This window comes from Fukomys damarensis, unplaced genomic scaffold, assembly GCF_012274545.1.
Source record: "Fukomys damarensis isolate Sample0158 unplaced genomic scaffold, DMR_v1.0_HiC HiC_scaffold_73887, whole genome shotgun sequence".
In the NCBI taxonomy this organism is placed as follows: Eukaryota; Metazoa; Chordata; class Mammalia; order Rodentia; family Bathyergidae; genus Fukomys; species Fukomys damarensis.
This window is the reverse complement of record NW_022974799.1, coordinates 9,458-21,378: the sequence shown is the minus strand read 5'-3', so window position 1 is coordinate 21,378 and position 11,921 is coordinate 9,458. Positions and strand designations below refer to the sequence as shown.

The window sequence follows — 11,921 nt, the reverse complement described above, 5'->3', positions numbered from 1 at the left end:
CGGGCCTCTCTCTAGGGCGTGCAACCCGGTTAGCCAAGCATTGGAGCTCTGAGAGCTCATAAAGGTCCCGGGCATACAGGGGTACCAGAGCTGTGCTGGAGTCTAGGGACATGTGGGGCTGTTGGGGCAGCACTGAGACCTCAGGGTATGTGGGGTCTCAGTTTATGATGGGCACCCAGGTCACACAAAGGTCCAAGGGGTGTGTAGTGCCCCAGCGGCCCACAGTGGGGCAAGTATTATGGAGGTCATGGCAGCAAGGGGGCTGGGGCTGGGCCTGACCCCTGGTTGTTTCAGCGGTGTGGTGGGTGGCCGAATGCTTACTGCCGGGCTCTCTCCTGCTGCTCCTTCGCTGGGAGGGAGAGGGAGGAGGGCAGAGAGGGCAAGAACTGGGCTGGACAGCAACTGGGGCACTGGGAGGCTGGGCGAGTCCTATGCCCACCTGTATCGGGGTGGGGTGGTGGATACTGCGTGGACTCGCTGGCACAGCACAGATGTAGCCTGACTTGGTGCCTCATCTGTGCCCAACCAGGCCCTCAGAAGCCGAAGAGCAGGGCAGGACTGACGTGGGGGTGGGGAACCAGGGCAGAGTAGGCAGTGTGAAGACCTACAATGGGGGGGCGCATAGGGTAACCCAAGGCAGGATACCTACACCGAGCGCTGCGGAATTGATACCACTTGTGAGGTGGGGCAGTGTAGGTGCTGTGGGCGACCTCCTAACGAGGGCTGTGATTATGGTGTGCGAGTCCGGTATCAGCAGGTAATTGTGCTCTAAGGCAGCACGCACAGTGGCGACCTTAACATCCTCGCCTGTTACACCATTCTAGCAGGCTGTGAGGGTGCCTGAACAAGTGTGGGGCCTGGCCGAGCATGCTGGGCACAGGTGCTCAGGTGTTCTCCTGGCTATGCAGCTCAGGCCGCCGGACCCCGGGGGTGAACCTCAATGCCAAGGTGGCCACAAGGAGGGAGCTGGGTAGGGTGTGGGTGTGTGTGGGGGGAATCTTATGGAATATTAATTGGCCAGCAGGGACTCGACTGCAGTCTGAGGAGCTGATGGTCTCCTTGGCTTGAAAGCCTTCCAGGCAGAGTTGCCTTATCCCGGGTATGGCACCAAAAATATAATGCGGGGCTGGGGGCGTGGAGGGGGAGACCACCGGTGGCAGGCGTGTGCCACTAAGAAGGCAAAGGACCTATGTTGAAGACTTGGTCCCCAAACTGAGGACCTCCCACTGAAGGGAACATTGGGATCCTGTATTCTTCCTCTCTCTCTCTCTCTCTCTCTCTCTCTCTCTCTGTCTCTGTCTCTGCCTCTCTCTGTCTGAAAATTGTTAGTAGAGATATGTCCTTGAAGAGTACTGAGACCACAGCCCCTTCCTCTCTGCTTCCCAGCTACAAGGTGAGCAGCTTCCTACACCCTATGCTCCTGCCGTGATGTTCTGTGCCTAAAGTAATAGGGCCTACTGACAGTGGGCTGAAAATGATAAATCTTTCATGAAATCAGGAGCATCCCCACCCAGTACATCTGTCAAATTTCTACTGAAATTCAGGGACCTGCTATAATGTGGAATTGCTATTTAAAGTCAAGGAAGACATTGTGTTTTACTAGCTAGGCATGGTAGCGTATGCCTGTAGTCCCAGCATTGGGGGAAGCTGAGACAGGAGGATTGCCATGAGTGCAACGTGGGTATCACAGTAAGTTCAAGGCCAGCCTGGACTACACAACAAGACCCTGTCTCAAAAACAAACAACAAAAAAGACACATTTTCATTAACTCTGCTTTTATTCTGAAACAGCAACTGGGGAAAATAATTTGTCTTTTAACAAATTATTCAGTTTAGATTTTTAATTTGAATATAACCGTTGCTTCAAAAGTAAACATAAGGCAAGTGTTGTTTATCACCAGAAGCTGATATTACTGAGGTTTCAGAACTTAAATATAAAGATTTATCTGTCCCCATAACCTGTTACTACATTGTGACAAATAGGACAGGTGGAATTGTCAGCGAGCCAAGGATCAATGCAGTGAACGTGGTATTCGTGGGAACATGGTAGTATGCGAAGCTTGTTGCCGTGTGTGCATTCGGTAAGGCAGACACTGCAGGACTGCGGTGTATCATTTCTATTAAATACTCTTACTGCCAAGTTGTCAATCTGTTGCTTTGTAAGTCCTGTAGGTTGGTTAAAAGTAGGTACATCTATACGAACTACATCATCTAAGGTCAACCAGGCTTCACTTTCATTAGCTATTTCTGAGTGTGCATGTTGAATTTCTTGTCCGGCCTGAGACCTGGAGACTAATGATTCCCTTCTTTCATTAATGTCTCCGAACATCATTTGGAGTATTTCTGGATTTTCATAATGAGAACTGGTGCTGAACATAGGGTTAAAACTAGCACCAGTAGAGTAGCCGAAGCTTGGATCATACATGGCTGCTGCACCAGCCAGAGACTCAAAGCTAAGATTTAAATTGGAACTATCTCTTCTATTCTGTGACTCTGCCCTTGGTATGTTTTGAGTTGGAGGCAAGCCACTAAACTCTAAATCACTATCACTGTCGATAACGTTACTCAATCCTGCAAATCTTGTCGTACTTTGCTCAAAGGGTCTTCCCTGACTCTCACTAGATGCTGTAGCACCCAAACCACTATTTGAACTTCTGAAAGCAGGTATTCTGAGAGTACCAACATCACTTCTTATGCCTGCCGCTTCAGCACGTGAAAATATGTTCCTGAGCTCTTCTTGAGCACTTTCCACAGAGGTACAAGTGTATAGTGTCTCAGGTATTTCTAGAATTGTATCTGTGTCATCTCTCAGAGACTGTTCTCCTGGAAAAATTGTGACTTGAAAGTCTGGAACCACTAATGTGTGTCTTGTTCTCGATTCTACAGATTCCCTATTGCTGGATGCATGTGGAGAAAATTCTACAGATAAATCATCAGTTAATTCAGAAGCTGCAAAATTATCTCTACATTGTAAGGCAGATCTGGTCACTTGTCTCAATACCGCATGTGGTTCATTTCTAGAAACTGTCTCAGTCTCATTTACAGATAAATCATCAGTTAATTCAGAAGCTGCAAAATTATCTCTACATTGTAAGGCAGATCTGGTCACTTGTTGTCTCAATACCGCATGTGGTTCATTTCTAGAAACTGTCTCAGTCTCACTTACTGATGCCTCCTCGATACCCTCAGATGATATATTATGATGCAATCTCTCTGCCGTCTGATTTATTGTATCTGGATGGGAGCCACTTCATCAGTTAATTCAGAAGCTGCAAAATTATCTCTACATTGTAAGGCAGATCTGGTCACTTGTTGTCTCAATACCGCATGTGGTTCATTTCTAGAAACTGTCTCAGTCTCACTTACTGATGCCTCCTCGATACCCTCAGATGATATATTATGATGCAATCTCTCTGCCGTCTGATTTATTGTATCTGGATGGGAGCCACTTTCATTTCTTGTTCTGTGTCTCCACTTTCTTTGTCTCCTCCTTCTTGATCTTCGAATTCTGATAGATGGGTCTTCCATGTGAGCTTCTGCTGTACTTCCTTGCTCTTCCATTAGTGCTTCAGTTGTACGTTCTTGGTCTTCCATTAGTGCTTCAGTTGTATGTTCTTGTGATGTAGATGAAGTTGCAACTGTTGACACAGACTGTAGATTTTCCATATATTCTCTCAATAGTCTTGAAAACAGGGACTCTTCAGGCTCTAAATTTGGTCTTCTGGTATCACTACTGCTTGTAGTACTCGGATTTCCTAATGTCCAGGACAGACTTTCTGTCTGCTCACTTTCTGTCATGTGTTCAGTTTCAGTAAAAGAGGTAATCTTTACACTTCCACCATAGTAATTTGAAAGGTCTTGTGCACCTGTCACCACAAAAGAGGAAGAGTTCAGAAAAGAACTAAGAAAATTAAAAAATATTAAAAAATACTACTCTGTGACCATGTTTCAAAAACGCAAGAATAGGACCGGGGATTTAGCTGAGCGGTTCGGTGGCCTGCCTTGCAAGCACAAGGACCCAAGTTCAATCCCTGGTACAAAAACAGGAAACAAAAAACAAAAAAGCAAGAAAAGAATCGAGTGCTGAAAGGTTTGAAATTTTGAGCATATTTTTACACTTACACAGTTAACACTTTTATAAACCACATAGTTCAGATTTATAAGTAAAGGCAGGATAGTTTCAATTCCATTTGAAAAGACTAAACTGATCCTTAATAAATTCATAGATCTAAAAAGAGAATCTGACAAAGTTTATTTTCAATATTTTGTCGTGTAGAGTCTCACATATCATTGTGTAGGTCATGCCTAAAGACATTTATTTGAGTCCACTGTCCAAATACTAATACAATTAAACAAGGTAACCACAAGGTATGGTTGCTAGAATTTTAGTTCAAAGTATTACTGTATATTTTTGTCTAGTCTTCATTAATCTAGAGGAATACTTCTAGGTTCTTGACTGCTTTACTGATACACAAGATCGCTTTACATTATAAATCTCTCTTAGATGATGGCAAAATTAAAGGAGAATTCTGTGTCTCAAGTCATTTAAATGGGATTCTAACAGGGCTGATTTGAGGAGGTACATTGGAGATACTCAGGGAAGAGTCACAGAAAAAAATACATGTGTTCTGAAATAAGCGAAGCAATGAGACCGAGAAATTGAAAAGCAATCTGAAAGATAAATCCTGTAGATCAAGCCAAATGTCTGGATTGTTGAAAAAGGGAAGCAGCACTGCCTCTAATCCGTGCCTCCCTTGGAACCCTTTACTGAGGCAAAGGGTTAGCCTCAACTCAAAACATGCAAAGGGCAGAGTCACAGAAGAGAAGAGATAGTTCTAACTTAAATCCTAGCTTTGAATCTCAGGCTGGTGCAAGAGCAATGTACAATCCAAGCTTCCACTGTATTTTGGGTTCGAGTTTTAGCCCTGTGTTAAGGGCCAGTTCTCCTAGTGAGAATCCAGAAATTGCCTCACTGTTTGAATCAAACAGTATGAGGGAAGGAGACAGCACCGTAGAGGCCAGACTCCTAAAATAAACTCCCTACATACTCTCCCTCCCATCTGGAAAAGGAAACCTAGCATTGGAATGAACTGTACTTGGGGCCCCAAGGAAGCCACAAACTTTAAGTAGAGAGAAGGAGAGATAGCAACATGCCAATTGGCAGCCCCTCACATCCTCACAATCCCTGAGGGACACTGTGCCCTGGTGACTCCTAGCCACTGCTCATCACCCAGGATCCACAAGGGGAGAACTCTGCCCTAGTCCTACTGGACACTGAACTGTGGATTGTACCAAGCCTGCTGACAGGTACCTATCAATCACATCCCTGGAGACACTAGAGCGTAGAGACCGCACAGAGTCAACCCAGAGCGGGCGCTTTCCTGTTATTTCCCCAAGCACTGGAAACATTTGAGTCAGTGGGAAATCCTGTTTACTGCCACTGTCCTGCACAAGCAAAGTAGGCCCTCTGCCAAGCTTGAGGACTAGACCAAGTTCTGAGGACTGAGAAGTGGAGCTCTTGAGTCAGGGAGGGATGGGAATCTAAATGCAAAGGAACTGGAGGGGTTGGCTGGAACAAAGAGCTTCCCCAAATACTAGGAGGAGAGCCCCTGGAAGAATGCAGCACAAACATGGGATTTGCCCTCAGGCAAGGGAAGCCAGACTGAGAGGACACTGGCAGAATCTGAAGGGAACCCACATGGAGGGAAAACTATTTTACATACGCCTGTCTCCAAATGATTTGAAGGGTCTGGATCTCCAGACTGAGACAAGGCCTGCCTGCAGTTAACGATGTCCAAAGCACTGCTTGCACTCAGGAGGTGGATCCAGATAGTCAGACAGCCTTCACCACTCCCAGGCAGGTAGTCAAGCAGACCAAAGGCAGGGCGAAAACTGTCTTGACTCCTAACAAGTGGACTATGACTACAGTAGGAAGGGAATTCCATGAACATTCTGGCTATAAGCTATAGAGTACGTGGGGAGGGGTATTTTCTTGCTTTTTGTCTGTTCTGGATTCTCTCTCTCTCTCTCTCTCTCTCTCTCTCTCTCTGTCTCTCTCTCTCTCTCTGCTTTCTCTCTTTGATTATTGCTTCTATATCAATATTATTTTTTAAACTACTTTTTCCTCATTGAGTTTATTAGTACGTTTAGGTATACAGTACAGTAACATTCATCATTGGGATCTTGTACCTTTACATGACAGGTGTTGGTTCTCATTTTTCCCCCTTGTCCCTGCCCTCCCTTCTCCCCCTCCTCCCCTCCACATTAACAGACTCTTTATTTCCATTATGTGCTCTTTTGATCTTTCTTCTTTTTTCTCTTTTTAACATACTTTTCTCCCTATTCTGTCCTTTTCACCCTGCCTTATTTTACATATTCCTCCTATCTTCCCTAACTTGTTCTCCACATTTCATGTGATATACACACAACAAGTACCTGTATATGTGCAAAAGAGAGTAAGACTAGAGTTACTTATGTTTTGGGTTTCTCAGGTAAGAGAAACTAAGTTGTTTGCCTGATTTATTGCACTTAATATTTGGTTACAAGGTGCATTCGTTTACCTACAAATACCTCAAACGTATCCTTCTTTATGGCAGAGTAGTACTCCATTGTGTATAAGTAGCACATTTCTGTTATCCATTGATGTGTTGATGAATATGTATGGACTGTTTCTAAGATTTAGCTATAAAAAATTGTGCGGCAATATACATAGGCATGCATGTGTCATTGCAATATGATGTCTCAAACTCTTTCAGGAGGGTTCCTAGAAGGATAATAGCTGTATCAAATGGAATTTCCATTTTTGTTGTTCTTGTTTTTAAGGAATTGCTGTACTGATCTCCATATTGGTTGTACTAGTTTATAGTCTTACGAATAATGTAGAAGCCCCCTCCCATCCTGGAGCAAAATAAGGAACAGATAATAGGAAGTAGGGGGATTTTTTTTTCAAATGGGAAGGGGAACAAGAGATTGAGGAGGGGAAGAAAGGAAGGGAAATGGATGTAAGGAAACAATGGAAGAAACAAATGGAAATGGAGATTTTTTAGATGGGAAGGGGATCGAGAGTTGGATTGAACAGGGAGAGATGCTAGAGGAAGGAGACAAAAAGAATTAAGCTGTGCTATGTACATGTACAAATCCTCCATGCTAAATGTAATCATTATGTACTACAAACTGGTACTAATAAAATATATAATTAATGAAAAAAGAGAATAGAACAGTGCTGTAACTTACATAGCACCATTCACGGTCTCATGTTGAAATAACCCTTATCATGATTCAAGGAATTCAAATAAAATTAACCATGAATATATTAACAGGTTCCGACAGTCTCATAAATTCCCTTAATCTTTACTTACATTTCTCTCTGCATGCATCCCTCCCTCAACCTCCACAAATATTTTCTTAAACCCACTCAGAGTTTACTCCAGGTAAAACCTACTTCCAACCTGGTCTGAACTTCTGTTTATATTATACCTGTTAACATTTTGCTGATCTGCCTCTTCTCCTACTGACTTGTCCCCTTTCATTCCTCTTCCTCTTCCCTTCTCTTTTCCTCCCACATCCCAGAATAACCACCAATAACTGTACAGTATAGTGTACATGAGGCACTGATACAAAGGGCAAAAATGCAAAAATAAATTTTAACGTTTATGATTGATATATTGCTGCATCTGTGTTGTTATAAACAGCAGCAGTTTTCTCTCTACAACACAGGGATTGGGTTTATTCTAGCTAAATGGAGTAGGGGGGAAAACTAAAAATACCTCTTGATAAATGAAGGTAAGATCACATCACTGGAAAACAGAACCTAATTAAAGAAGTCTTAGCCAGGTGTGGTGGTGCACACCTGTAATCCCAGCACTCGGGAGGCTGAGACAGGAGGATCTCTGTGAGTTCGAGACCAGCCTGGGCTACATAGTGAGTTCCAGGTCAATCTCAACTACGTAGTGAGACCCTGTCTCAAGAAACCAAAAAAAATAAAATAAAAAATAAAAAAATCATTAAAAAATAAAGAAGCCTTCATGCGAATAACAAATTCCCATCACTCCATTAGACCTCAACTCCTCAATTCTTAGCATATACACACAATAAAAATTAGAACATGAAAAACTAAGGCTATAAAATGCTTCCAAAGACTCCCAAATCTCCCAAACCAAATGCAACGGGCACAGATGGAGGTGAAATCAAACATCAAATAGATGAGCCACATGCAGTGATTAAATAAAAAACAAAGAAACAGTGAGCTCAAGGATGACATTAACCTAAAATATAGTGGAACAAATCCACCCCTGTGGTTATAGAAAAAGCAAATGAAAACTTAGAAGAGCTGACTAAATATAATCTGAACATGTGTCTTAGTTACTTTTCTCTCAGTGCTGCCATGGCATACCTGACACCTAAAGTTGAAGGGGAAAGGTTTATTTAGCTCACAGTTTTTAGAGGCTTCAGTCCCTAATTGGCTGGTTCCGAGACAGGGCGGCTTGGCAGAGGGGTGTTACAGAGGAGAACCAGGTCATGGTAAAAAGAAACAGCAAAAGCAAGCAAGCAAGGGAGGACCATAGCTCTTTCTGTCTCCCTTGTATCTTATCCAGGTTACCCTCCCTTAGGGAGGGCAGCACTCATACCCGTAATCCTAGTGCCCTTGATCCTAGCACTGTACCACGAATCAATCCCACTGTAATAGGTCAAAGCTAAATCATAATAGCTAAAGCTTTGAAGTGGCCAATATATCCATCAATAGATGAATAGATAAAAAGAATGGGGCATATATACATGAGAGTTCTACTCAGGTATAAAGAAGGATACATTTTAGTCATTGTCGTAACAGTGAGGTACCTCGACGTCATAGTAAGTGAAATCAATCAGACACACAGGCTCAAATATTGCACAACTTCTGTTATATGAGAAATGCTGCGCATAAATACTTTAAAAAAGACAAAACGAGACAAGGAGGTCAAACTTTTGGAAATGGGAAAGGGATCTAGAGAGAGGGCGGAGAAGAGAGGGGCAAGGGGGAAGGGAATAAAAAAAAATAATATATGTTAATTACATGTACCTATCCCCTAAGATGAATCCAAACATTAGGCGCTGCGAAGATATGCTAATAGAAAATTTTCAAAATAAAAATCAACTGTAAAACTAAAATTTAAACAAGGAAGAAGTTATATATGAACTAAAAACCTATACAGGAAGACAAAATATAAAGGTAATATAGAAATACAGAAACCAAAATATAAATGAACAAATAGAAAACAAATCAAAGGCAACTCTAAAATGTCAACATTTACCTTAATTTTCTAATAAAAGATAGAGACATAGAGGATAAAAACATATGCCTGGTATACGCCATTTACATGAAACACTTCAAACTCAATAATATACATACATTAAAAATAAAATGATATACAGCAGACATTTTCAGAAGAATAAAATCAAGGGCTGTTATATTAATATCATCTAAACATCAGAACAAAAATATATTACCAGAATCAAATAGAAATATATATATAATGATAAAAGGATCATACCACCAGGAAGGCATAAGTCTTAAGTTTATATACCAAATAACTGAATCTCAAATCATTTGTAACAAAATTGTTAGAGTGAATGAAGAAATATAAAGCTGCATTGAGAAAATGAATAGTGCCTTTCAAACTGATACTAGACGAGATATCATCAAAGATAAGACAAACAACATAATCTAATTGACATCTATAAAACACTTAAGCAACAGCAGAATACACATTGTTTCAAGTGTCTATGAAACGATCACCAAGATCAAATGCATCTTTGACTAATAAACCAAGGCTCAATAAATGTAAAATAAATTGTAATCATACAGCAGGTGTTATCTGATCCTAATGGCTTCAAACTGGAAATCAACAGTAGACAAGAGGAAATTTTCTGAATATGGAAACTACACAGCGCACCCCTCACTGGACAAAACAAATTTCAAAGTAAGGAAAGTAGTTAGAAAAACATTGGCAAAATAAACCAAATTAAGCAGAAGAAAATAAATAATAACAAGGATTCTGTGATATCTAAAACAAAAACAATGGAGATATGAAACACAAAGCTGCACCTGTGAAAATGTACTAAAGTTGACAAACCTCTAACCAAACCGACAAAAGAAAAAGCAATACACATCACCAATATCAGGACTAGGACTGAAAAAAGAGTATCACTAAATATGCAGGAGCAATTTAAAGTGCTACAAGGAAATACCTCAAAGATGTTTGCATTCATCAATTCAGTAACTTAAAATACATGGAACAATTTTTCAAACGGTATAACAGTGGAAATATTCTGTTCGTAACACTTTTTGCAAGATTTTACCATTTGAGGAAACTGCGATAAACAACAAGATTTTCTGCATCGCTTCTTTAAACTACATTAAACTCTAAAAGTTTTAATTAGAAAGAAAAGCAAGTCTCCTCCCCATTCAAAACATTTGCTTAATGGGAAAGAGAAACTCAACCGGCAAGACTCTGTTGCTATGGCTGAAGGTAGTGACTATGATCTGAATCTTCCCAAACGGCAAACCGCATTAAATCTCTCTCCTTTAAATTGCAGATGTTGGGAATTCGGACCAAGTATGGGAAATCGAATACAAGACCATTTTACTCACGTTTCCCAATTTAAAACTACGCAAATACGAATCAGGAAAAATCCTTGGTATTCTCACCCCAGATCATCCCACCGTTCTGTTCTCTTTTCATGGGGATCAAATTAGTTCGTGTCACCTTTTTTTTTTTGTTGTTTTTTTTTGGACGGAGGATTGAACTCGGTCGGGTCCTTGGGCTTGTGAGGCAGGCACCAGAACCTGAGCTAAATCCCCGGCCCGGTGTCACTTTTATATAATCTTTGGCTGTACTCCTACGAAGTACCAAATCTATTCCGTCCGCTCAATCCCCTCTTAAAGTGAAATGAAAGTTCATTTTTACCTGCTCCCAGGAGTAAGGTATCTTTAATTTGTCGTAGTCTTGCTGCCAACTCTTCTTCTGTAGATTCACCTATGATGCCGAATAAATTGTTATCCCTCATAAGCCTGTAATCTTCTTCAGTTATGCTGTTCACAAACCGGTAGTAGGCCTCTTCCCGAACGAGTCGATCAGCCTGACCCTGTGCGGTAGACTCATCTTCTTCTGAGCTCTCCATTTTGATCAGCGGATGAGAACTCGCCTCACCCTTAAAAGTGTTAAAGGACACTAGGTTTCAGTTTTATTTTTCCAGTCTTGGTTTAGCGGCCATAGGCCGAGCTCCTCCTTCCGCTCCTTTCCGCAGCGGACTCTTTTAGTTATGACCGTGGTGGTCCAAATCGTTGGTGTAGCCCCTCCCCTTTCGACGGGCATTCTGGGAGAGGTTGCCTAGGTGTCATTATAGTTCATCACTGGGTTCTTTTTTTTTTTTTTTCCTCGTTGAGTTTATGGATCCATTTTAGGTGTACAGTACAGTTACATTCATCATTGGGATCTTGTACCTTTACATGACAGGTCTTGGTTCTCATGTTTTCCCCTTGTCCCTGCCCTCCCTTCACCCCCTCCTCCCTGGGTTGTTTTTGAATAAAAAGCTTTATTGCGCTAAAAGACACATTGCCGTGAGACGCCCCCCCTCTAGTAATGCCTCTTGCATTTTTACCAAGCAGAAGGCATTTTAAAATGACCTTGCACTCAAAACCAAGAGATAAACCCTGTGTGGTGGTGGACGCCTGTAAACCCAGGAGACAGAAGTATCACAAATTGAAGCTCAATTTGGGCAATTTATTTTATTTTATTTTATTTTATTTTATTTTATTTTATTGGTACTGGGATCGAACTGAGGATCTTGAGCTTGCAAGGCAAGTGGCGGGACCACTGAGCTAAATGCCTGGCCCAATTTGGGCAATTTAGAGAGAACTTGACTCACAATTAAAAAAAAAAA

At 41.7% G+C, this 11,921-nt stretch overlaps 1 protein-coding gene across 1 annotated transcript; it reads right to left on the bottom strand.

Annotated features, from left to right (window-relative positions):
* Nucleotides 1-1,861: 1,861 nt before the first annotated feature.
* LOC104858549 (E3 ubiquitin-protein ligase RLIM) lies at nucleotides 1,862-11,319 on the bottom strand. The gene is made up of 3 exons (XM_010618808.1): nucleotides 10,946-11,319; nucleotides 3,362-3,865; nucleotides 1,862-3,038 (listed from the first exon to the last, which is right to left on the bottom strand). Exons 1-3 carry the CDS (start codon nucleotides 11,157-11,159, stop codon nucleotides 1,942-1,944), a joined length of 1,815 nt encoding a protein of 604 aa, XP_010617110.1. The 5' UTR covers nucleotides 11,160-11,319; the 3' UTR covers nucleotides 1,862-1,941.
* Between the last annotated feature and the right edge of the window lie 602 nt (nucleotides 11,320-11,921).

Bases quoted from the DNA above. Each gene is read 5' to 3' on its own strand.
- LOC104858549 (XM_010618808.1), bottom strand. From the start codon at position 11,159: ATGGAGAGCTCAGAAGAAGATGAGTCTACCGCACAGGGTCAGGCTGAT. The intron at 3,866-10,945 runs GTAAAAATGAAC...TTGTGGTGACAG, and splicing joins TACCTTACTCCTGGGAGCAG to GTGCACAAGACCTTTCAAAT. The intron at 3,039-3,361 runs GTGAGACTGAGA...ATTTATCTGTAA, and splicing joins TATCGAGGAGGCATCAGTAA to ATGAGACTGAGACAGTTTCT.